Raw genomic sequence first — 27,645 nt, 5'->3', positions numbered from 1 at the left:
TGTTTTAAAATAATTTATTAGGAATTTTAAAAAGTTTTTTTCCAAAGAAAAAAAGAGAAAACAGGAAGAAAAATAACTGAAAGAGGGTTACAGTGTTGACAAGAACATTACCTTTCAGAGTAAACACAGAATCCAAAGGCTGCAACACCGTGGCAACCAGCAGGCTTAGAAAAATATCAAAATCTACAACTTGGTGATAGAAATTGACAGTGCCTCTTTTTCTTAAACTAACCATAACATTAAAACACTTTATTTTGACCTCCCAGTGCAACAACGTAAAATTTCTGAACAAAATTATTGAGTTCTCTTAAAAAAGTATATTGCTTCTTATGAGTTTCATGGCTACAGTCTGTGTCACCCAGTAGATATGTAGTGTCTCTGTCGGTGTGGAGGAGGGGTTGAGAAATACATACAATCTCATCATGGAAGAGCCTCAGGACCACCTCTGAGATAGTGTTCATTTAGAAATGAACAAATCCCTTCCACACACCGAAAGAGACAAGGAAGTTCAGTAACAAACCAAAATAGCAGTAATACATTCACATTTACCACCAATGTATCCATTCCCTGACAATACATTTCACACATGATGCCAATAAGTGTGACCACATATAGCCATACAATGCACACACACACACACAAACGCGCACTCACACACATCAACACAATCTGCAGGAGAATTGAGTCGTAAAATCGTACCATTGTGAAACTGTTTTACGACTGTTTCTGCATGCTTGTCCTTCATTTTCCTTTACAACCATTACATATTAAAAATTATAATTCTAAAACAACAACAAAATAACACAGTACCAAGTAATGAGGATAGAAACAGCTAGTTTTTCTCATATTAAAGGAGTATCCCAACACCCGCGTCTCCCACGTTAATGTAACATCTCAAGCTTTCTCTCTCCCAGTAAAAGGGATTCCTGGGTGAATTCACAGTATAGGAGAAAACCCTTTCACTCTGACAGACCTGGGCCAGGCTCACAACTAAGACAACTAAATATTATGAATCAAACAAATACATCACTAATAAACCCTCCCATAAAACTATATCATAACTTCATGTTAGTGTCATGAATGTTGTCCAGTGGAAAGAGAATGATAAAACTGACTGACAAAAACACAGTTTGTGTCTGACAATACCTGTGATGATGACTGACCTCCCGTCTCTATTATACTATGATATGGAACAGTCTGGATTTCCAGTCTGGGTTTCCAATGAAACTATAAAAATATCTGCTGAAAACAAATACCATCGTACCATTTCCCCTGCCCTCCCAACACCCTTCATTTTTTTGCAGAATCCAAAATACAGTTATATTTACAATATTTTACAAAAACAGACATCACACAGTTCAATCTGACTGGAAAGAGACTCATGACTATCAATTTTGTTACTTTGATCATTATTAGTATAACAAATCCTTGTTCAAAACCTACCAAGATATACATTTTCAACATTGTAATACGTTTTTAAAATTTAATTCATTAATCAGACATTTTCTGTTAAAATTCAGTATGAACTAAAAGACAAAATATAAACTTATTCAGTAGAAATGATTGTTCCAGTCCTTCACACATTTCATACATGGAGATCACTCTTTCTCCCTCTCCGCCTCTCAATAAAACACCTTCTGACAAAACATTTCCCAAAAACGAAACAAAGAATCAAGACATATGAGATTACATTACAATTTTCACAAAACATTTAAGTGAAATAAAACAAAAGAAAAAAGTAGCTAGAATGATCTGCATGTCTTTCTAATACAAGCAGAAACATTTGAAAGGTTGTTGTTCCTTTCTGCTAACTACAGAAACATGTTAGACAGGAGGTGATGTTAAGACAGAACACAGGAAGTCTGAAGAAGAGAGATCCCCAGCGGGAGGAGGGGCGGGGACATCAGGGGTCAAGGATCAGGGTCCAAACTGCAGGGTCACACAGCCAGAGAGGAGTAACCATAAAGAGTCGGATCAGCTCAAAGCAGCTTCAACTCCTTCCATCTCTCAGACCACAGACCTGCAGAGAAATAGAGACAATGTTTATTTTATTTTCATGTTTCTATTAGACAACATATCTATACATTTGTTACAATAAATATACAGTAAATTAGAGTGATTCATTTGAATGGAACATGACACTTCTGAGTATGTGATGCTGTGGGTGGGTGTAGTAGCAGACTCACTCTCTCAGTGATAGCCGTTAGTGAAAGCCGTAGCAATCAGAGGGCCCTGTAGGGAGCAGTCAGACACACAGGAGTGATTAAAAGGCGCACCCAGTCATCACAACACAACCACCAACAACACCAATATCACACTCAACAATACAATAACACAACCCTCACCAAATCTGCCAGACAAGTCTGTCAAAATAGACAGTATAGATAGGCTCTCATTACACGAGAGCAACATTACTTGTTCATTTGACCTTTATTTTATCAGTCACACAATGACAGACAGATGCTCATACAGTCATAACAAAGGAATGGACACTAGCCAGCTACCACCCAGTATGCACCTTAGAGACCGCTGCCCTATGTAAACAGAACACCGGTCACTTTAATCATGTTTACATACTGTTTTCCGCACTTTATACGTATATAATGTATTCAACTCAAGGCTCACCCTATTTACTATACACACCTTTTGTATTCACATACTGACCATTCTGTCTATACACACCATTCACATATATATTATTTATATTCCGAACTCAGGTCCGGAAGCTAATTTCATGCAATTCTATCCATTTTGCTATGGGGTTTTGTACTGTGTTTATAAAGTGTATTCTTGACATAGCTCATTTTAATATTTCTACTACTGTACATTGCATTTTAGTTACACTGTTTATACACCGGATATGTATTTACAGTGCAGTCAGAAAATATTCAGAACCCTTGACTTACACACAATTCCCCATAATGACAAAGCAAAAATATGTTTTTAGAAATTTGAGCAAATTTATAAAAAATACCAAACTGAAATATCACATTTACATAAGTATTCGGTACCTTTACTAAGTACTTTGTTCAAGCACCACAGCCTCGAGTCTTCTTGGGTATGACGCTTCAAGCTTGGCACACCTGTATTTTGGGGAGTTTCTCCCATTCTTCTCTGCAGATCCTCTTAAGCTCTGTCAGGTTGGATGGGGAGCGTCGCGGCACAGCTATTTTCAGGTCTCTTCAGAGATGTTCGATCAGGTTCAAGTCCGGGCTCTGGCTGGGCCACTCAAGGACATTCAGAGACTTGTCCTGAAGCAACTACTGCATTGTCTTGGCTGTGTGCTTAGGGTCGTTTTCCTGTTAGACTGGTGCGAAGGTTCACCTTCCGAGGTTCTGAGCGCTCTGAAGCAGCTTTTCATCAAGGATCTCTCTGTACTTTGCTTCGTTCATCTTTCCCTCGATCCTGACTAGTCTCCCAGTGTCTGCCGCTGAAAAACATCCCCAGGGCATGATGCTGCCACCACCATGCTTCACCATAGGGATGGTGCCAGGTTTCCTCTAGATGTGACACAAGGTATTCAGGCCAAACAGTTCAATCTTGGTTTTATCAGACCAGAGAATCTTGTTTCTCATGGTCAGAGTCCTTTAGGTGCCTTTTGGCAAACTCCACACGGGCTGTCATGTGCCTTTTACTGAGGAGTGGCTTCCGTCTGGCGACTCTACCATAAAGGCCAGATTGGTGGGATGCTGCAGAGATGGTTGTCCTTCTGGAAGGTTCTCCTATCTCCACAGAGGAACTGTCAGAGTGACCATCAGGTTCTTAGTCACCTCCCTGATTGCTCAATTTGGCTCTAGGACGAGTCTTGGTGGTTCCAAACTTCTTCGATTTGAGAATTATGGAGGCCACTGTGTTTTCGGGGACCATCAATGCTGCAGATATTTTTTGGTACCCTTTCCCAGATCTGTGCCTCAACACAATCCTGTTTCGAAGCTCTACAGACAATTCCTTCGCCCTAATGGCTTGGGTTTTGCTCTGACATGCACTGTCAACTGTGGGACCTTATATAGACAGGTGTGTGCCTTTCCAAATCATGTCCAGTCAATTGAATTTACCACAGGTGGACTCCAATCAAGTTGTAGAAACATCTCAAGGATGATCAATGGAAACAGGATGCACCTGAGCTCAATATCGAGTCTCATAGCAAAGGGTCTGAATACTTGTTTTTTATTTGTTATAAATTATCAAACATTTCTAAAAACCTGTTTCCCTTTGTCATTATGGGGAATTGTGTGTAGATTGATGAGGAAATATTTTTATTTAATCAATTTTAGAATAAGGCTGTAACGTAAAACAAAATATGGAAAAAGTCAACGGGTCTGAATACTTTCTGAATGCACTGTATATAGTGGATTCTTGACATAGTTCATTCTAATATATCTACTGCTGTTCATATCATTCCTAGTATATCTTGTATAAATTAATCCAGTGTACAAACGCATAGATTGCGTTTGGATTACTGTTAGTGCTATTTGGGTTGTTAATTGGATTGATCTCAACATTTTTCTTTTAACTTTTTGGATTATGTGTGTATTGTTTTGTATTACTGCACTGTTAGAGCTAGAAAAACAATAATTTCGCTGCACCTGTGATAACATCTGCAAATCTGTGTACATGACCAATAAACTTTGATTTTATTTGATATTCCACTCAATCTATAAACACATGCCAAGATCAACATCTTAGAAGCACTGCTATGAGGCATAGATATTCTTCCTATGACAAACTGAACAGATAGTTTGTATTACCAAAAATGAATAGGGTCTAAAATACCTACGTGATAAGGGCTGTGTCTTACCCCCAGACTATGGCCAAACCCAGTGCTTGGGGAGGGGCTTGCAGCGCTGAGGTAGCTGCTGACAGCAGACTCCTGATTGGCTGCTGCATACAAGTCTGCCATTGGCCCAGGGCTGCTGGTTCCCAGGAACCCTCCTGAACGAGAGGGGGTGGAGCCTAATATATCAAATACAGATGCAAATAAGTGGACAGTCACAGAATTAAGTACACACAAGAAATACTGTACAACAAACAGACAATTTCTCCATTCAGTCATACCCTGGCAGAGATACAGATGACAGAGGTTTTCAGTCTTTCAACCCCTCATACCAGTGGAGGCTCCTCAGAGGAGGAAAGGGAGAACCATCCTCCTCAGTGAATTTCAGAAAAATTGTGAAACATTAAAAGTGTTCCTTTTTTGATAAAACTGTACTAAATATATTCACGTCACCAAATAATTAATTAAAACACACTGTTTTACAATGAAGGTCTACAGTAGAATCAACAGCCCTCTGTAGGGTAGCACCATGGTGTAACCGGAAGACAGCTAGTTTCCGTCCTCCTCTGGGTACATTGACTACAATACCAAATCTCATGGTTCTCACCCCCTTCCATAGACTTACACAGTAATTACGACAACTTCCGGAGGACGTCCTCCAACCTATCAGAGCTCTTGCAGCATGAACTGACGTGTAATCCACCCAATCAAATGATCAGAGAATGAATCTAGAACATTTTAGCGGCCCCCCTCGTGACAGCGAAGAGAAGAAAAAAAAGTTTTAAAGTTAATTTCCTTAAATTCTGCACATTTTGGCATGGGGCGTAGAGAAAATGTTGCCATTTTAAAGCAAGTTTGCTGCAATTCTACACATTTTGCCATGGGGTAGAGGCAAATGTTTACCCTTTTTAATATGATAACTGATGATCAAAGGGCCCCATACCGGTCAGTAATTTGACAATGCTTACTAAAAGTTTAGATAGCTGGCTGCTAGACTAACTTACCAATCAAAAAACATTTTAGTTGACATGATCTAATTGAGTGAAAAAATTGCACTTTGTGTATTCTATTATTCTAACTCTCAACAGTAAGTTATAGTTTTTAATTGGTCCGCATGCCGCCAGTTGCCCATCCCTGAGCTTGATGTGCAAGACAGTATTGAACGTGTCACTGTCTGTCACCTTGATTACTCAAATTTGTCTCTTGACCTGTGCACCTACATTGTAAATGTTTATTCGTAGGCTATGTTGTAGCAACCTCATGATGGGTATAGGGAGAATCTGAGTATCATGTAGTAGCCTAAACCTATCACTGTTACATTGAACTGGGTGAAAGGAATATGAATGACAGTCATCCAATATGCTGTAATAGAAGAAAAATTGTCCTCCCTCATCTTAAACAGCACCGACATACCTCTAGCTACTGCTGCTGCCGCTGCTGCCATTGGTCCGTATGCCGACAGAGGAATGGCTGACAGGGAAGAGGAGGTACAACAGGTTACACATCCAGCTCAGGCTACAAAAACATACATGACCTCTCTAGACAAGTCAGTCAGAAAATGAGTTTTACCATTATCATCGACATCATGTCAAAACTCTAACATATGGAGCTACATAGTGATGCAAGGTACACTACCGTTCAAACGTTTGGGGTCACTTAGAAATGTCCTTGTTTTGAAAGAAAAGCACATTTTTTGTCCATTAAAATAACATCAAATTGATCAGAAATACAGTGTAGACTTTGTTAATGTTGTAAATGACTATTGTAGCTGGAAACGGCAGATTTTTTATGGAATATCTACATAGGTGTACAGAGGCCCATTATCAGCAACCATCACTCCTGTGTTCCAATGGCAAGTTGTGTTAGCTAATCCAAGTTTATCATTTTAAAAGGCTAATTGATCATTAGAAAACCCTTTTGCAATTATGTTAGCACAGCTGAAAACTGTTGTTCTGATTAAATGCAATAAAACTGGCCTTCTTTAGACTAGTTGAGTATCTGGAGCATCAAATCAAATCAAAATCAAATTTTATTAGACACATGCGCCGAATACAACAGGTGTAGACCTTACAGTGAAATGCTTACTTTCGAGCCCCTAACTGACAGTGCAGTTTCAAAAAATACAGATAAGAATAAGAGATAAAAGTAACAAGTAATTAAAAAGCAGCAGTAAAAATAACAATATATACAGGGGGTGACGGTACAGAGTCAATGTGCGGGGGCACCGATTAGTTGAGGTACTATGTACATGTAGGTAGAGTTAATTAAAGTGACTATGCATAGGTGACAACAGAGTGGCATTGGTGTGGAGAGGGGAGGGGCAATGCGAATAGTCTGGGTGGCCATTTGACTAGATGTTCAAGAGTCTTATGGCTTGGGGGTAGAAGCTGTTTAGAAGCCTCTTGGGCCTAGACTTGGCGCTCCGGTACCACTTGCAGTGTGGTAGCAGAGAGAACAATCTATGACTAGGGTGGCTGGAGTCTTTGACAATTTTTAGGGCTTTCCTCTGACACCGCCTGGTATAGAGGTCCTGGATGGCAGGAAGCTTGGCCCCAGTAATGTACTGGTCCGTTTGCACTAGCCTCTGTAGTGCCTTTCGGTCGGAGGTCAGCAGTTGCCATACCAGGCAGTGATGCAACCAGTCAGGATGCTCTCGATGGTGCAGCTGTAGAACTTTTTGAGGATCTGAGGACCCATGCCAAATCTGCATCAGCATTTGTGGGTTTCGATTACAGGCTCAAAATGGCCAGAAACAAATAACTTTCTTCTGAAACTCGTCAGTCTATTCTTGTTCTGAGAAATGAAGGCAATTCCATGCGAGAAATTGCCAAGAAACTGAAGATCTCGTACAACGCTGTCACGTTGGCATGAATGATCCGGGAGACAGACGCAGGAATGCGTAATAGTTTTTTTTATTCAGCCCAAATTATGGCGTGCCGATTAAGGGCACGGGGACAAAGACCAAACAAACACGTAACAAAAACACAGGGTTGAAACCCAATGATTGTCCCATGACTTTCCCGTGATGTCAAGCAAAGAGGCACTGAGTTTGAAGGTAGGCCTTGAAATACATCCACAGGTCCACCTCCAATTGACTTAAATTATGTCAATTAGCCTATCAGAAGCTTCTAAAGCCATGACATAATTTTCTGGAATTTTCCAAGCTGTTTAAAAGCACAGTCAACTTAGTGTATGTAAACTTCTGACCCACTGGAATTGTGATACGGTGAATTATAAGTTAAATAATCTGTCTGTAAACAATTGTTGTAAAAATGACTTGTGTCGTGCACAAAGTAGATGTCCTAACCGACTTGCCAAAACTATAGTTTGTAAACAAGAAATTTGTGGAGTGGTTGAAAAACAAGTTTTAATGACTCCAACCTAAGTGTATGTAAACTTCTGTCTTCAACTGTATATACAACTGCTAATCAGTGGGAATAGGGGACATGTGCGTGATGAAAGTTCCAGAGGGATCCGGAAGCGCAACGACACCGGCCTCGAGGACGATCACAGGAACGCAGTGCGGGTCGAACTGGACCCGATGCAGCTGCCGAAGTAGCGTCGTCGTCGGACGGGCCAGTTGCCGCTGCCAAAGTTGCGGTGGCGTCAGCCGGACCAGTTGCAGTGGCGTTGGACGGTCCGGTTGTGGCGGCGTCGGACAGGCCAGTTGTAGCTGCTGAAGTTGCATCGTCGGACAGACCCGTTGTGGCGACTCAGACGACCCAGTTGCAGCTGCCGAAGTTGCGGCGTCGCTGGACGGACCAGTCGCAGCGTCGTCGGACGGGCCATTCCCGCTGTCTCCCTCATTGGTCGATTATTCTGTCACGTCGGCATGAAGAGATTCGGGAGACAGGCGCAGGAATGTGTAATAGGGTTTTTTATTCAGCCCAAATTACGGCGTGCCATGTAAAGGCACGGGGACGAAGACCAAACAAACACGTACATAAAACACAGGATTGAAACCCAAACAAAAGAGTGAGGAATACCTTGAATAAATAACACACTAGCACAATGATTAACCCACGGGACCAGACCCGTAATCTACTGCGCAATCCACAAGGGCACAAAAGCCCAAAACTCACAGCACAGGTACTCACACGCACCAACGGACATTGTAACAATAATGGACAGCACCATGGTGAACAAAGGGCACATATATACAAATACAATCAGTGGGAATAGGGGCCAGGTGTGCGCAATGAAAGTTCCAGAGGGATCCGTGACAAACGCTGTGTACTACTCCCTTCACAGAACAGCGCAAACTGTCCCTAACCAGAATAGAAAGAGGAGTGGGAGGCCCCGGTGCACAACTGAGCAAGAGGACAAGTACATTAGAGTGTCTAGTTTGAGAAACAGATGCCTCACAAGTCCTCAACTGGCAGCTTCATTAAATAGTACCCGCAAAACACCAGTCTCAATGTCAATATTGAAGAGGCGACTCCGGGATGCTGGCCTTCTAGGCAGAGTTGTAAAGAAAAAGCCATATCTCTATACCTATGTAGATATTCCATAAAAAATCTGCCGTTTCCAGCTACAATAGTCATTTACAACATTAACAAAGTTTACACTGTATTTCTGATCAATTTGATGTTAATTTAATGGACAAAAAATTTGCTTTTCTTTCAAAACAAGGACATTTCTAAGTGACCCCAAACGTTTGAATGGTAGTGTATATTAACAAAAACACTGATGAGCCCACGACTCTGTAGTGTGTAATTACTGCGTAATTACTGGTGTCACTTTGTAATAACTAGTTTGTAGCACAGTAAAGGGGTGTGTAGCAGACTGACAGCAAGCTGCTTGTAAAGGCCAGAGGAGGGACTGACCTGTGAGCTCAGGGGGGTGGGATGATGTCAGAAGGGGGGTCCTCTCTAAATGGAATTCTAGAACAAAAACATCAGAGTGCTGTTGAAACACACCACCAGTGAGGCAAGGGGCACACACACACACGCACGCGCACGCGCGCACACACACACACACACACACACACACACACACACACACACACCTGCAGAGAACACACAACTAGGGTGACAACAGGGGAACACAACACTGAGCTGGAGCAATGGAGTAAGAGGTAGAAATGAAAGAAGAGAGGGAATGGGAAGTGGCAGATTGACATAGCCGAAGAATTAATTGCTTAACTGGTCGTACAAGCCTAATACATTAGGATGGATTAAGAATATACTGGCCCTCACAAACACACCCACTCTCTCTCTTTCTCTTACTAACACATACAATCACACACAAAGCATGCAAAGCATATGTCATTCCACTCCCTGATATTTACAAGCAGCCAATGACACACACAGAGTGCTTCATGAGCTTCCATGGAGGCATGTGTATTGGTTAAAGAGTTTGTCTGTATTTTGTTTGAGCTATATACAGTATGACGAGTCTAAACACACACCAACTGGAAATGAATAAACCCTAAGAATTACACAACCATCGTCAAATGATTGGACTCCTCTACTGCTCAGTGATGGTCCAGGGAACGGGCAAAATGGCCATGATTGACTCAAGGGAGTATGAATGGGTGGAGGAGTAGCTTCTTACCAGGGAATTGATAGGTATATCCAGGGGTGATGCCAGTGTAACTTCGACTAGCATACGTAGCTGCCTGGAACCCTGGGTAACCTATGGTGAAAGGACAGTCATGGGTCTGTGTTTGAGTGAAACAGTGCTGCCCCCTGCCTGTGAAAGAGGATACTGTCAATGTAACAACAAGTTCATAGAAACAATGCAGTCAATGACATTATCTAGTCTAGATCAGCCAATAGGATATTTAGTGTATGTATGCTCAGCCCACAGTTGATCTAACTTAACAACTGTACCCTTGACTATAATTCCTCTTGTCCTGCCAATGTCATTGTGAATATTGCAGTTCTCAGACTGAACAGTAGATGATGGTGGTGTCAAATAACCCCAAATGACAAAATTACATGCTGATTTCCTTACCCTGTAAGCAGTCTAAGGATAAGGTATAACAGCAATCCATGCATTGGTGAAATGCTAATATCGGTACCATAACTTCAATGGGATTTTTGCCACAAATGCTAAAACGTTAGCATTTGGAAACAGTGCCAGGGAAACTAAGCCAAAGCATGGATTGCTGTCATACCTTGTCCATTGACTGCTTACAGGGTAAGGAAACCAATGTGTCATTTGGGATTTCATAAATTGCAATATTACACACATACAAGCACTACTTTACCCTAAGATTGCATAAATTCCAGGGTACCACTTAAACTAATTTGGTAGTACATGTTTAAATAGACTTTTCAGTTGGCAGACTCAAGTATGGAATTATCTTATTATGGGGAGATGATCCTATAAGGAGTATGACATCTGTCCCCTAGAGGTTGTACTTTCTGTGGTAAATTATCTCCACATGATGTAAAATATGATATTATGAGAAGATTCTTTACAGTGTTTCACAGTCATTTGACGATATGGAGTAACAAGATATAAGGGGCCACATCATCATCGTTGGCATTACTGTCGTCCTCATCGTCACTATGAGCTTACCCAGCATGCCGATACCCAGCATGAAAGCGTCCATGCCATAGGGCATCACCCGAGAGCGCCCCCTGGCCGAGCCCATGGGTGACATCACTTCCTTGGGCTGAGCCTTCTTACACTCCACCTGTCAGAAACACACGAGGGGGGAAAAACAGTCAACAACTACACCTCTCACAATTACATTGTGTATTGAATTACGAAGGATTGATTTACGGCCTTCTTAGCTCACCATTTTGTTATTTATCTCATGGAAGTGGATCTCACACACTTTATCTACCACGTCCTCATTCTCAAACGTGACAAAGCCAAATCCTGGAGTAGACAAAATACAAATAATGTATGTGATGAGGTTCAACTCGTGAAGCATTGTGCTTGACACAATGGATTAAAGCTCTTGTTCCCATTACTGGACATCTCAGACCCAAGTTTGGGTAAATCCCTTCAACTGTCTCTAGGGGGTTAGAGTGTGGGGCTAATGCACTGCTGCTAACCCCCTCCTGTATTAGGTCCTGTAATAACTGCTTAGAATGTTGGCACCCTCCCCCCTCTGGGGTGCTGTTCCTGGCTCATCCCCTCCTCCTTCCCATCCCTCCTGGCTAGGCCAGCGAGCCTCCCCTCCTCCCTCAGCCCAGTAAAGCTGGTAGGCTGTCATAATCGATCAGGCCCAGGGTGGGGAGGAGGAGCTTAAGGAGGCTTTATCCTGATCCCGATTAACGGACTAATTAGCCTAGCCTCGTTCCTCTCCTGATGCTCAGTTCTTCCTGCTCAGCCTATGGGGGGGTAGTGTTTTTTTTTCCTACTAGCATTGACTTTGCTGATAGTTGCTTTCTGGAGAAAAGTTTTACTTACTCCGATTGTGATACGTGGTTGTCTAACCTAGCTACCTTAAGATGAACGCACTAACTATAAAAGTGTCTGCTAAATGACCAAAATGTTTAAAAGAATGTGTTGTTGAGGATACAGAGATGGAGTCTCACCTCTGTGTCTGTTGGTGGTCTTGTCAAACATGAGCATGGCATCGTCAACCTAGACGAGACAAACACAGAGTTGTACACACATCACCTCAAATAACGCACGCTCGCACCATATTGTCTGACCTCATCCCTTCTCAAGTTCTGCAGGGAGGCTCAGCAACAGATGGATGGAAAGGGCAGAATGAGGAGGAGGGGGGGTTACAAAGGAGGAGAGGGAAGGATAATAAGAAAAAAAACTGAAAAAATCTTGAGGGGACATTTGTGGTGCATGGGCACAAGATGGTCGCTAGGAAATGTTTGATTCATGCCAAAATTAGAAACCCTTCACTGTTAGATTTCCTGCCTCTGAACTGCATTATCGTAATCTCTTAAAAAAAGAAGACATAATCCATCCTCGTTCCCCCTACTTTCGAAAGTTTGCCCTTCACATAGCAAATGTGCAAGAAGTTCTCCTAAAGAGCTTTATCGGGCAACAAGCACTATTTGTGAAGAGGGAGAGAGAGAATGTGTGTGAGAGAGAGACAGAGGGTGAGAGAGAGAAAGAGAGAGAGTGGTAGGGGGTACAATAAGTAAAGTAAAAATGTGGGCAAGTATAGAATTGATGACAAGAAGAGAGACTGGGGAGAGAATACGGGTATAGACCATAGTGAGGTAGAGATGAGTGTGTGTGAGAGAGTGAGAGCAAGAGAGAGTGAGATAGAAGATACAGTGTCGTGAGATAAAGGTGGAGACAGAAAGTATGGGACAAAATAGGGAGGGAGGAGAACAGAGAGAGACAAAGAATGGGAGCAAGAGAACAAAGAGGTGTGGAGGCTTTGTCTGTTGGCACAGCCCGCCATAACTCCTCCTCTCCTTGTGCCCTTTCTCTCTCCCTCTCTGTCCCCCCCTTCAAAGTGAAGAGACTCAGGTATATCCTTCAACTGAACACAGACTAATACCTTTCAATACAAAATCTAATTAAAAAAGCATGAAATATCACACACCTATTATAATTCAAATAAACTCCTCAATTCAAATAAACTCCTAAATTAATCTGAGTTTTCCACATAAAATGTGTTTCGGTTGTAATAAAGCCATTGACAGGTGCACATGGTTCCACCTAACTTTTTGCCAGAACCATTGACAGGCCTATACGGTTCCACCCAGAACTGGTACATTGTGTTAGTGTCAGTGAGTGTGTCAGAGTGAGTGTGTGTGTGTGCTTGGGGATATCATTGGGCAGCTTGCACGCAGAAAGGTCAAGGGTGAGGGAGGAGTGCCTCCAGCCAGTGTGAAAGAAGACCTGTTGGTCTTAGCCCTCTCAAATCACTGACTCTTTCCACTCTGACATTTCCCTATCACCCCTCCTGTCTCCCTAACCAGGCCTGCCTCTTTCTAGGCCAAGCCCCATGACACAGCAATGAAACACCACAGACAACGTCACTCCACGGTTTACACCACCAACTTGTACTGAATTAGAAGCTGAATTATATGCTGAAATCTACAACTCGCAAAAAGACAGAACTGACACTTAAGATATGTTATTCACATGTGCTATAGAGTCATCAACAGAGATTAACCACAAGCACCCAGTGCAATTAAAAGTTAAAACGGCAATAATGTCCTCATTTAACAAAATGTTTCTAAATCAATAACTGTCTTTTAAACCTAGATATTTCAAACACGGGACATTTTAATGGCGCACTGGACAATATTTCCCTCTTCCACCGCTCATCCTCCCTGTCATTCTCTCCCCATCTCTCTCTCCACCCCCTTGTCCAGAGCAGGACAGAATACAAAAGGTCCAGTGAGGCAGGATAATCAGGAACTTCCATGGATGGCTGGAGCCTACATTTCTCAATCCATCCATCTCTCTCATTCCGTTCATGCTGTTTTATGATTGGGAGTGAAGCATTTCATGTGTCACATATAGTATTGTATATAATAGATACAGGAAGTACCATTTCAACTATCAAGACTTCGAATGTAATATTACATAATCAAACTCTGCCCTGACTGACTAGACTAGACTGACTAATGGCTGACTAAACTACATAAATGAGCTTTGCCTCAGCCTATTACTGGGGTTGAAAGCTAATCTAGTTAGCATCCAGGCTCATTGGTTTATCTGATTTCCTATTGAATTGCACCTTACCTACTTCTGTAGGTTACCTGCGGCCACTATTTTAAGTTTTGCCTGCTTAAAATAAGTACAGTGTCATCAAAAAGTAAGAATATTTTGAAGATTCCAAAATATTTGCCTAGCTTTGTTCAAATATCTAATAGTCCCCATTAAATCCCTGCAACCCCATCTCTCTGGCCTAGTTCCTCTCTCTCTCTCTCTCTCTCTCTCTCTCTCTCTCTCTCTCTCTCTCTCTCTCTCTCTCTCTCTCTCTCTCTCTCTCTCTCTCTCTCTCTCATTTCATGACCCTTGGAATTTATGGTGGGAAGAGTAAAAACAGTACATTACGGATATTCAAATAAATATCTATGAACTGATGACAGACTGGAAGTGAAAAGTATGTTGGTTTGGGTCTGTTTTGACCGTTGGTCGACGAGTGTTATTGTTACACAACTCCTGGGTTGACACACCCCCCACCCTCAATACAAAACCCCTTGCCCGCTGAATTACTTGGGGACAATGGGCAAGCCGGGTCACCACGGTAATGGGCCAGGAGGGGGTTGGGGTAGAAGCAGCTGTTACATCAGATTAATTCAGATTCTGATAATCCCTCCCCACCATTGCCACACACACTCACTCCAAAACTTTTTTCTCCCTATTTTCCCTAACTTAGCCTAGTGCTCCATACCTCCCTAAGCCTGTCCACTCTGGTTCTACTCTCTCTATCCCTCTTCTCCTCCACCCCTCCCACAAGTAACTCTCCTTCCTTCCAAAGCAACTCTTCTATTCCACTTAATTTTTACCCTTACCTCAGCAATCAGTTTCATGGAAACAACAAAGATGTGAGACGTGTTGAGGAAAACACTGCCATGGAGGAGGATGCAACATCACACTCATCTCCTCCCCTCAACAACACAGTCCAAGAAACAGATCCACCAGCCGCCCAGTGTCCGTCTGGAGCTCTGTTGGTCGTGCTACTGTGTTGCGACCTAGCCGTGCCGAAAGCCTATGTAAATTACGATCGGCATAAATCCCCAAGGTGAATTCTTTAAAAGTTCGCTACAAATCAATATATTTAATCAAATAGTGATCCATTCCGACTACTACATTTGTCGTCACACAGACACACTTGCTGACACAGACCAATCTACGAGAAGGCTGCCGGTTGACTCTCTCAGGCAGGATGAAAATGACTACATCAACCATGATCCTTTGCTAGCTACGGTCACTTTCACAATGACATGTAAAGATTTTTTGGTGCCATCAGGAGTTTTCCATAGGAATACGCGAATGACGTCAGCGCTATTACTATCTACTGGTTTTGGCTATGAGATCCAGACACGTTTACTAGGACAGGGGTTCCCAAACTATTTCACTCAGGCCCCCCTTCCAGCATTGGGGAACATCCCACACCACCCCTGCACGTGCACCCGCCACGTCTATTTCTATAGGCACTGTTCATTACACAAACTGTTGTTGGCAGAGAGAACATTTTACTGGTTTAAAGCTTTTTTCCTGCAATTCTACACATTTTGTCATGGTTGAAGAGAAATTGTGCAGTTTTAAAGTACATTTTCTTGCAATTCCATACATTTTGCCGTGTCTAATGTGTATTCATGTGATATATAAGTGACTCAAACATTACAACAAAATCTTTAGGCTAAAAAAACCTAGCTAGAAAACATTAGCTGACATGGGCTTGTTGATCTGGACATTTCTGACAAGTTATAAATAGCTCTCTAAGGTATACAATGACTGACATGACACGAGGAACTGATGATGCACTACCCAATTTCGAAATTGCACCTTGTGCATTCTACTATTACAACTTTCAAGAGTAAGTTGAAAGCTGGACCCCCACACTACCCCTGTCGACCCTAGGGGTGTGTGCCCCACAATTTGGGAACCACTGTACTAGGGCTGGGAATTGCCAGGGACATCACGCTATAAAATTGTCACAATACTCAGGTGCAGATACAATATGTATTGCGATTCTACAGGGCATTTGGAAAGTATTCAGACCACTTTTTCCATATTTTGTTATGTTACAGCCTTATTCTAAACTTCGAGTCCACCTGTGGTAAATTCAATTAATTGGACATGATTTGGAAAGGCACACACCTGTCTATATAAGGTCCCACAGTTGACAGTGCATGTCAGAGCAAAACCCAAGCCATGAGTTCGAAGGAATTGTCCGTAGAGCTCCGAGACAGGATTGTATCAAGGCACAGATCTGGGGAAGGGTACCCAAACATTTCTGCAGCATTGAAGGTCCCCAAGAACACAGTGGCCTCCATCATTCTTAAATGGAAGAAGTTTTGAACCATCAAGACTCTTCCTAGAGCTGTCCCCCCGGCCAAACTGAGCAGGCTGGGGAGAAGGGCCTTGGTCGGGGAGGTGACGAAAAACCTGATGGTCACTCTGACAGAACTCCAGAGTTCCTCGGTGGCAATGGGAGAACCTTCCAGAAGGACAACCATTTCTGCAGCATTCTACCAATCAGGCCTTTATGGTAGAGTGGCAGAATGAAGCCACTCCTCAGTAAAAGGCACATGACAGCCCGCTTGGAGTTTGCCAAAAGGCACCTAAAGGACTCTGACCATGAGAAACAAGATTCTCTGGTCTGATGAACCCAAGATTGAACTCTTTGGCCTGAATACCAACTTGAACCTGGTTGGACATCTCTGGAAAGACCTGAAAATAGCTGTGCAGCTCCCAATCCAACCTGACTCCCAATCCAACCTGACAGAGCTTGAGAGGATCTGCAGAGAAGAATGGGAGAAACTCCCCTAATACCGGTGTGCCAAGCTTGTAGCGTCATACCCAAGAAGACTCAAGGCTGTAATTGTTGCTAAACGTGCTTCAACAAAGTACTGAGTAAAGGGTCTGAATACTTATGTAAATGTAATATTTCATATTTTTTGTATTTTTGTAATTATTTAAATGCTTTGTCATTTTGGGGTATTGTGTGTAGATTGATGAGGGGAAAAACAATGTAATCAATTTTAGAATAAAACTGTAACGTAACAAAATGTGGAAAAAGTCAAGGGATCTGAATACTTTCCGAATGCACTGTAGATGTATCACGGCTTATAACGATAAAAAATACAAATGAATTACATGTTGGCACACCATTTAAAAAGAAGCTTGAGGCCAAGCTATAGGAGGAGAAATACCGAAGTGTTGGTGCCGGTACAACTGACTAGCGCTAGCTAACGTTAACTACCTAGCTAGCTAAATAAAACATTTTAAAAAGACACATTCAATAGCAATACTAGCTCACATGCTGCTTACCTTTCCGAACTGGTCGAAATACGCCTTAACATCCTCGATGGTCGTGTTCACGGACAGACCTCCAACAAAGATCTTCTTGGTCCGAGTCACTAGCTGCAAGGAGAAAGGGGTCCGTTTATTTATGGATGGAGAATGAATTCATGAATGAGTAACTGATAAAACCAAGGTTTAAGATCAACCATTAATGGTGGCTGTCGTTGGGTAGCCTGGTATTGTCCATCATATGTTTGTGTTATCATCTCTCATGTGTTTCGTCTAAATTATAAAATTATTCAGGTGCCAATGGAAAAACCACCAGCAGGCATGTTTCCAATTCCCCCTAAAGCTCCTAAAAGACCACTTAGCATGGCAAATAAAGGAATCAGATGAAATAGCTCTGCCCATGTATAACCACAAAATGGTCATAGACTTTATGTTGATCTTTATGCCATCACGACCAACAGTACGGTACATTATTAAGATACTATTGCACTGCTTATGTAGAAAATTACTTCTGATACCACAATCAGCATTAATGCCGGTGAACTTGCCATATACACTTTAGGCTCTTGAGAATATACCATGTACATTATTGTGCTGTATAAGGTGTTAACAAAAGCCACTTGCTCACATAAGAGTGTACGGAGCACAGTGATGTCACAGCAGCAGTCATGTTCATCTCATTACAAGGCATTAGCCCAGATAGAATGGGAAAAGCTAAACACAGCAAGCACAGGCTAACCTGCTCCCTCCCAGCAATGTCATTCACACTGGACTGATTAAGCCCTGACAAATAATGACTAGACTGGCTCACTCACCTTGGGCTGGGCTCTACGCGGGAACGCAACTTTCGGATCAATCTAGAGGAGGGAGTTAAGAGGAGAAAGGCCTGTTTACACACACAGTTCAATATAGATAAACTAGCCCATGCAATCAGGTGAATCTGTGTGAACCAAGTCCATGGTTATGGTCTCTTTGATGCTGCTCCTTGCCTCATCCTGTAAGGGTTCCTTAGCATGGGTGTTTGGGTTATAATGCTACACCAGTACATAGGTCATTATGAGACCTAGAGGAATAAGACAAGTAGAGGATAGATGGAGGGGTAATTGTTCCCACAAGGTGGGGCATAGAAGGTGAAAAAAATGTTGAGTATAAAATGTGCTTTCTCTTTGAAGAAATGTTCTCTTTTCAGCATTGTTGGAAAAGGACCCACGAGTAACCATTTCACTGTTAGTCTACACCTGTTGTTTACAAAGCATGTGACAAATAAAATGTTTTGAATTGAAAGAATCTGCTGGTAGATTTGGAACTAAGTAATTCTCATTTAACTTCATTCTAACAATAACCCAATTGGCCTACATCGTGCACTGGCCAGAGCTGGTCTCAGATGTACTGAATATTGCTCCAACCTCAGAAGTGCTGGTCTATTGGTGTGCTTGTGCAGGTAGAATGTGTGGGAATGTTGGAGTGACAGAGGCACAGAGGTGCCTCTCCTCTCTGGCCCGCCTGCCTTCCAAAGCCCTCTCCTCCTCTCGTCACCAACATGTGACATGTGATCTCCTGGAATCTCACACAGGCACTACAATCACAAACACATCTCACCTCCGCAAAAAAGGACAGAGAAAGAGTCACAGTGAGCTAAAGAAAGGGAGAAACAGCACAGAACAAGAGGAAGACAAGGAGGGAGAATGGTCGGACGCAAACAGAGGAGAGATACATCAACCTCACACACTGACAGCACATCAGCCTCATTTTGTTTGTGTTTGTTTGTTTTTGCCTCCCTCTCCCGCTAAGACAATATGATGATCTTGTGCGCTATTTAAAAATCAACATTTCATAGTGTTTTCATCACACAGTTCTTCCACTGTGTTGACCTCTGCTCTAAAAGCATCAGTAAACGTGAGAGCTAAGCTATCACTCACAGTGCAGACTGAAATATTGGACATTTTATGATGATGATGATAATAATAATAATAAATAAATATAATAACAATGCAACTACATAAACTGTCAGGTCAATTGTAGATTCACCAGGATATGTGTCACACAAAAGCCAAACCCATTTGAATTCATACATTTACAATATAGTAATTTACTCAGATTGGATAAAGAGTAACTACACCATGCCAAAAAGATGCAACTATAGAGACTATAGTACAGCAATTGGAGACCTCTAGCTATAGTATTAGTCTATACTGATCTAACAGAACTAAAGAATGACTAGACTACTCCACGCTGTACTGTTGTTATGCTACGAGACAGTAAGACAGTACAGTGCTAAGAGCACTATATTAGTCCGTAACCATGACGGGGTAGAGCAGAACTACAGTAAACAGCTAGAGCCTCTATGGTAAACCACATGTGTTTACCAGAGTAAAGTACAGTGTTTAGTCTACATGTGTAGTGTAGACATCACGGCAGGTTCTATAGAGCAGTGTGAGAAGGCTAGGCTAGACTGGACGGAGTATCGGATGCAGAGTCTACTGTTTAGTTCTATGGTCTCTAGACTACTCTGATAGTCACCTCCGGTCACCAACCCTCCTGATGTCCAACACTCCTGTGCACATTCAAAAACAAACAAACAGACAAAATCAACATAGAGCAACCAGCACACATCCATGGGGGGAAATATGGACATTAGACAGGTGAGGTAACTTTTTAATAAAAGTATTTTTAAAAACAAAATGAATGTCCCGAATAAACAATTGATTTTTGAAAAAATGAAATGTCCCTTTCTTCTATATTTATGACAAAATAACAGACATAATCATGCAAAATGAATAAAAAATCTAATGATCACATATTGATTAGATGGTAACAGTTCCAGGATGCTAAATGTGGCAGAGGTGTTGGTGTTGGAGAGACAGGCCAGGCCGTAACCCAGGCTCACCCCCACCGTCCACAGAGCTGAGTCTAAGAACAAGGCAAGGGGGTTCATCAAATCAGAACAATCCCTTTGATCAATTACTGTCCAACCATAGGCAACAGTTGGTGAGGTGCACGACCCGGGCCTTAGTTAGCAACACACACAAACTCAGGGGTCAAACACACTGTCAAGTAAAATATCTGTGACTCAGAAGTACAACCCAAGCATTTTTCCTTCAATCCTATTAGCTGCTTTGTAGATCCATACTAATCACAGATGGGGTGATCCCTCCTGCCACCTTCCCTCCCTCCCTTCCTCCTCCTCATCTTCTGCCTTCTGGGTCAGCTTGTTAGTCTCTTCACATTAGGGTGAACTGAAACATCGTATTCTATAATCAATAGAATTATTGATTTTAGGATGTCTCAAACTGCTTTGATCTGACCTGGACGATGTTTAGGACAGGTTAATATTTTCCTTTTCTTAGGACTGAGCACCTGCCTTGAGGGTGCATAGCAGGTGTGGGACTGCACCAATGTCCATATTCAGGACTGAGTCCGACTGACACAGTTCTCCATGTTTAGACAGAATATTTCTACAAGCTGCAGGGGTCTTTAACACTCTGTAACTTGAAGCACTTGAAAATGAACTACTGTTGTTATCATCAATATACTGTATATCTGCCTATTGAAGTATCCTTGTGCTAAAGCTATGCTGGAGAAATGTAGGATGACATAATATCTTGTAAAACTCATTTTCCCACAAACACTATTCTAAACCTTTAACGTCCAACGTCACTCAGATAGGGCCCTCTCTATCAAAATCCCATAGCAGCCAACCAGTCTATCCCCCTCCGTCAACTTGTGTCAACTAGGACCCAAGAACATTTTGTTGTAGACACCATGGGGAGCTAGTATAATCTTACAACAATATAATATAATAATTCTGCATAGATGGGTAGATGGGCTACTCAAGTCACTAGCAGACAGTGTGCTAGCAGCTACAAATAAAAGTCCATTAATTCCTCTCCAACTCTGAGAATAGTTGCCCTCTACTCTCCTGTCTGAGTAAACCTCTCTCCATTCTTGTCCTGGAGCAGTTCAGTCTGTCAGAGCATGGCACATTCTTTCTGTTGCCACTGGAGAACTCTCTAACAGGATAACCTGCCTGTGGCTGCGAGAGAGGAGAGGGGGCAGGGTATTCTCTCTAAACTAAAGCCTACTCTACTCACCATCCCACCCCTGCCGCTGGTCACTGAGCCTTCTCCTTGCCAGAAACACACACTCTAAAGATGCCACAGAGCACCATCCATGCAGAGCACAGTCCCACCCTGTTACCAACCACACTCAGCCAAGCTCCCTCCAGCTGACATCACATTGATCTAACCTATTACTGCTCTAGGGTTTTGCTATGAGCTTAAACTGTTGGCTCGTTTGGTATTGAAGAAATTATCATTTTCAAAGATGTTGGTTTTGTGTCCATTTTCTTTGGAGGGAAGTATCATAGAGACAAAAAAGCCATGGCGACTAACCATTAAAGCCCTCATTCTAAGTTATCATCATGCCAAATCAGACTGCTGCAGTAACTTTAGATTTGGTCAGACTTTGGTCTATTGTTTATCTACAAACCACTTTCCATACTTCTGTACAGAATGCTTGTACAAAACTACTGTACATCTGAAACTGTCCCGTTCCCATCCCATAAAGTGCTCCACCCTAACTATCACCCCTTTTAATCCTTCATTCCTTCCTGAGTGGTGTCCTCTTAAGTGTCTACAAATCTTCCTTGTGTGTATCTGTAGATATGTTGAGATGGTGTCCCGCTCCAAACACAAAATGGGAGAACGAACCTCAACACATTTCAATACACTGATCTACCCCCAGCCATCACTGATCTACCCACAGCCGTCACCACTCCCACCCAGTAAGGGGGAACTCAGCCGTCCCTATGGCGACCAACGGGCAGCATTGTTCCCAGACCAGCCCACATTCATTACTGACAAAGACACACACACTCACACAACAGAGTTTACAAACACAAGTTACACGCACTCCCTCACGCACATGTACACATAGAAACAGGTTATGTCTGAAACAATGGGGCGATCTTTGATTTGGCTAATGAAGTTCTGAAATGTCTTTTGGTTTTCGCACAAGTGATCATAATGCCATTCCATATGGTAGTGGTTGTTCTGACACTCCCTATGGAATAGCACCTATATGATGTTAGGAAAATCACTATCTTGCACCAACTAGATCAACATCTGTAGCTTACTGGTCTCAGGGTGCAGAGGCACAAATGAATTAATAGATTTGTTCACATAAGACATATTTGCAAACTGAAACACAAAACAGCATGCGGAATGTTTGATGAGTTTGCTATGAAGCAGAGACTGTGCTATTGAGCACAACCCTGTCTGGGTCCCCCAGTTACCATGGAAATTGACACCGAGTAACACTTTCTTGACCGTTTCACTGTGGGAGGGTGAGGGGAGAGAGAGCACATTCTGCAGCCCAGTCTATTCCTGAGCTTTCCTCCATGGTTCAACATGTACATTTTAGATCCCATTACACTTCAAGTGTGAAGAACACTTGCAAATCATAATGGGAACAGCATTCCAAAGTATTTTACTAGTAGCCTCGTTTATAAGTCCAATTTAAATTAAAGTTAGTAATGGCAACTTCTTTAATAGTGCCATATAAAGGCAATAATGTAGGCCTATCTATATTTACTTAATTTTTAAAATGTATATTCAACTTATTTCCTAGAGATAATGTAAGAACTTTAAAAAAGTAGAACAAGTAGTGTATGTCTAAAAGAATATTCAAAGTGATCAAACTGCTACAGCCATTTGCAATAATGTTTCAGTTAGTTCTTGAGAGTGGAAACATGTCTTGTAGTATTGGGTGAAATGGAAGTGATAAGATTAGAAGAGTATGCTCGTCTACATGAATACTTTTAGTGGTTTAATAACTCACTGTTTTTGAATCCAACTCATGCCTGGTTACTGCCGAAACTGAATCCACACCGGCCTGGTCAACAAAAGTGACAAATCCAAAACCCCTTCAAAAAAATATCAGAATATACAATCATTAAACACAAAGTATCGACACAGATAATAATCTGAATATGAATGAACTAGACCTATGTCGTGACTAGCAGTTGAACTGTTGTGTTGTGACCGAGCGGGCTTTTCTGATAGGGCGCTACACCGCGGACGCCTCCCTCACCTCGAGCGCTTAGTAACTGGATCCCGCATCACCATGCACTCTTTCACCTCGCCATACTTGCAAAAGTACTCTTTCAATCCCTCTGAAAGAAAGAATAGTAAGAAATTGTGCGCAACAAAAAAAAGTATGTACGTAGCATAAGCCTACAGCAGGTGGTGTGTGACATATAGCCTACTACGGCGAAATTGTAGCCACCATTGTTAAACTTTCTGATGGTCGCAGTCTGTGACTGTCTTCAGACATCAACAATGCTACTGTCCAGTGTCCAGAAATGAGAACGTAAAATAAGGTCGACAAGCCAGCCTATACAGTTACATCAACCTACATACCGCATAAAGAGTCAATTATGATCCAATTACAGAATCTGGACAAAACTCATCCCTCAAGAGATGCTAGAAAAGCTCTATGTTATAAGTGTGCAATTATTGTCTTGAACAATAGCCTGTTGCCAAGGTTTATTGATCAGAACTTTTGTAAACTCCTTTTCCAAAATGCCACACATTTTTCACGGATTTATAGGCTAAGGCCAGTTGTAGTTTTTTCTAATTACTTTAGGATTGGTTTATTTTCAACTTGGCATTCTTTATTATGTCCCCCTGTAGGCTTCTGATCTGTGTTGAATGAGCGCTTTGATTTCAGCATTGGACCACAGATTTGATTTATATAGACGACAAGCGAGAGTAGTAGCCTACAAGTAGCACAACTCATTCATCACTTTTAGAAATCTTGAATCAAAACAATGATTTTTACAGATTCTTATTTCCGATTCTCACTTTGTATTTTTAACAGCTTCATGACTGAGAATTGTATAAGAGAATAAACGGATTAAAGTTTGATCAAGTTTTGAGTCGATAATAAGCTTACCTTGTGTCGTCTGCCAGCTGAGACCGCCTATGAACATTTTGCTAAAAAAAAGAACACATGCAAGTGTAAATGTAACATGAAAGCGTTGATGTTAGGTAACGAGGACAGTTCAATTATTTAGAAATGTCGACCCGTTATATAAGTTATTATAAGTTATAACACCGTTATTAAAACCAAAATATACTTTCTCTGTCCACAAAAATACTATGAATGAGCGGTCTCTCAGAAGATGAGCACTGCTACCAACAACACAAAAAGTGCGAGCATGCTCTCCTTCATCTCAATACTCCAATAGGAAGTTTCTTTCAACTCATGGGCTTGTCTTGAAGGTGTATCCGATCTCAGGACTAGGTAGAGCCGACGGGGAAGGTAAGTTTACCAGGGATCGTGAGGGGAGTCCGTGGATGACAGGCTGCTCTGGCTCCTTTCCATCTCCATTCCGTGCCCGTGTGTTCAGACTGTACCGTATGGAAAAACAGGCAGAGTGGAGTGATGGGGCGGGGGTTTGGCCAAGGGTTTTAAGGGGGGAACGGGCTGTTGCAGAGAGAAGGGAGGAGTATATCGGGCTCAAGGAGCTGGTAGACTCCTCCTCTCCCTGTGCCGGCTAGTTCCCCTCATCAGCGTCAGCGGTGCACGGCTCTATCCCATACACTATTTCGAAATTATGCACGCTTATTTTACGCACGCTTATTTTACGCACGCTTATAAATACAACAATTTCTTAAAATGTGTAAAAGATACAAATAGAGATATCAATAAAGGTATTCTAATTTGTATGAATGATAATATTGTATGAAATAATTGGAATTATAATTTTTGTTGTGGTCTGGCCTCCAAATATCATGCCTGTTTAAGGTGTTATTTGAAAATAGAAGTAGACGTGTAACGTGTTGCTACTATGACTTCTGCCAAGAGGTCTGGGCCTTTATGCCACAGGAGAGATGGAGCTTGCCCAGTTACTGCATGACCACTGGACCATGATGGCTGTTTCCCCTCAATCTCTACAATGGTGTCAGTGATGGGATATTTCAAGAGTTTCAAATGTCCTTTTGTAAGTGGGCTTCAATCTGTAAGCATTGGATTTATTAAACTTGTGTGCCCACTCCTTGATAGATGAAAATATACTGGCCTCTTCCAAGAGATTTGTCTCTAAGGCACAGGAGGTAGTGCACTCTCCCTATAACCTCAGGGTTTCTGGTTCAAACCCCACTGTGCGTGCTCCCCCTCACTAGGTTTAACTGGGATTCTCTTTCAACTGGTGTCTTGAAGAGAGAGTCATTTTTTATTAGTTTGACAAATGGTTTGCAATGAAACAATCCTAAATTGAATGTGCTAGCATGTCTTCATTCAGTTGGATAACAGGATTGAATGAACAGGCCTAATACATGTGCTTTTCGTTCACCCAACTCACTAAGGTGACATAAGTTGCTGCAAAACTTTGCAAGACATAGTCAACAAAATTAATTACTAGGTTTGATGAACATTAACACCAAATGGCGCTCACACTAATCTATATTGTTTCCAACCCTGTACAGCTTACAAGCTTAAAATTCTATTTAGTTTCACAGTAGGTCAGGTATAGTAGTTGTTTGTTAGCTTTCTGACCACTGCATTACTAAATATACAGTAGCTTGCCTTTATAAATCGGCTCTTGACTTTTAATCAATCCCACAAAACATACCATTGTATAACTACAGTATAGGCTATCATGAAAATGTGCCCTTTTTTGTCCAAATAAATACATAATGGATTGAGAAAATGAAACTTTTAGGCCTAATTGATGTTCTTTGTTCTTTGAAAGACAGACCATCATATCAGTGTCCACATAGTTTTAAATTCTGTGTCAGTGTCTCCAGGCCTTGGTTCGCCTAGTCCTAACACTAGCATCAGTAAGACAGTCCCTCACTTTGGTAGGATCCAACCACCCCCCCCCCCTCCCCCCACCAAAACCCCCTGATGAGGGTTGTGTTTCATATAGGAAGTGGTTTTGGGCAGTGTGCTTGCTCATTCACTGCTGGGTCTTAAGTATTTAATTAGTCCCAAAGCCAGCTCCACCTAATCTCCTCTCCAACACCGACTCAACATGTGACTCGTTAACCGTTTGGAGGCCGATCACAATGTCGCTTCTCAGAACAGCCACTCTAATAATTCAAGCAATGGTAATACATTAGCACCAATGCCTAGAGTGATAAAGGTAAACAATGTTGTTGATTCACATACCTCTGAAAGACTGTTGAGGGAACTCTGGGAAGTCTAATCTGCATTAAAACTTCAAATTGACTAACAATAACTACTGTATTATCAAACGAGCCTCTGGTTCTTCAACTTCCCTTTACACATGCAACTTGTTCCATTAGGGGGTACACTCATGACAAGCTGTTAAACTAATTCCAGATGACATTAAGAACGAGAATATCGCTCAATATGTGAAACAGCAAACCTTCTTACATTCCTATTGCCATGTCTGTTGACTGGTTTTGAAACAGTTTATTTGTTTGTGCTCTGGATGATAAACCCTGTGTGTGAAGTGTCCATGAGGTTTATACTGGGTGAGTTGTTGGACGTTGTTGGAGACACCCAGCGTAGGCTACACAGCCTCTGTCCTCAGCAGAGGAATCTCCAAAAGTGGGACAGGGCCTATTCGGGCAGGAATTAAGGGGTGTGTTCAATTTCTGCATGCATGATCAATGGGGTTGAATAGCGTGTGGGGTAGAGGGGGGTGGCGGGGCGGTATGGACACAATATTGAGAGAGGAGGGGGCAGAAATAGGGAGAGAGGTTGGCTGACTAATGAGACTGTGAGGAGGACAACAGGAAAACAGTAGCCCTGTTCCTTAGTCAAGTAAAGAACGTTTAAACTGGTTCTGTGGTTCTTTATTTCTAGAAACAGAAATTACAGTAGGTTACATATTAAGACAGCACACTTGTTTTATATAATACAAAAATTACATAACTGCATATTTACTTTCTCACACCAAATGTATGCTAGAATGTGTCATATAATACACTGTATGGGGTTTAAATGCAGTACAAGCCACACTACCA

At 41.9% G+C, this 27,645-nt stretch overlaps 1 protein-coding gene across 13 annotated transcripts; it reads right to left on the bottom strand.

The window, feature by feature from the left end:
- On the bottom strand, positions 1-25,112 carry LOC129853365 (RNA-binding protein Musashi homolog 1). Of its 13 annotated transcripts, none has more exons than XM_055919321.1 (15): positions 24,981-25,112; positions 24,602-24,642; positions 23,738-23,819; positions 23,486-23,570; positions 18,463-18,504; positions 17,666-17,758; positions 12,274-12,322; positions 11,526-11,608; positions 11,303-11,420; positions 10,331-10,468; positions 9,601-9,657; positions 6,188-6,244; positions 4,774-4,953; positions 2,187-2,232; positions 1-2,020 (listed from the first exon to the last, which is right to left on the bottom strand). In XM_055919321.1, the coding sequence occupies exons 1-14, from the start codon at positions 25,037-25,039 to the stop codon at positions 2,204-2,206; spliced, it is 1,113 nt and encodes a 370-aa protein (XP_055775296.1). In that variant the 5' UTR covers positions 25,040-25,112; the 3' UTR covers positions 1-2,020; positions 2,187-2,203. The 13 variants fall into 13 exon arrangements, with proteins under 13 accessions (XP_055775296.1, XP_055775295.1, XP_055775298.1 ...); XM_055919320.1 differs by having other exon boundaries at positions 4,778-4,953; XM_055919323.1 differs by having other exon boundaries at positions 4,799-4,953.
- Between the last annotated feature and the right edge of the window lie 2,533 nt (positions 25,113-27,645).

The sequence above is a fragment of the Salvelinus fontinalis genome, chromosome 4, assembly GCF_029448725.1.
Source record: "Salvelinus fontinalis isolate EN_2023a chromosome 4, ASM2944872v1, whole genome shotgun sequence".
NCBI lineage: Eukaryota > Metazoa > Chordata > Actinopteri > Salmoniformes > Salmonidae > Salvelinus > Salvelinus fontinalis.
Note: the sequence above shows the minus strand (reverse complement) of the source record. Positions and strands in the feature narration are given on the sequence as shown.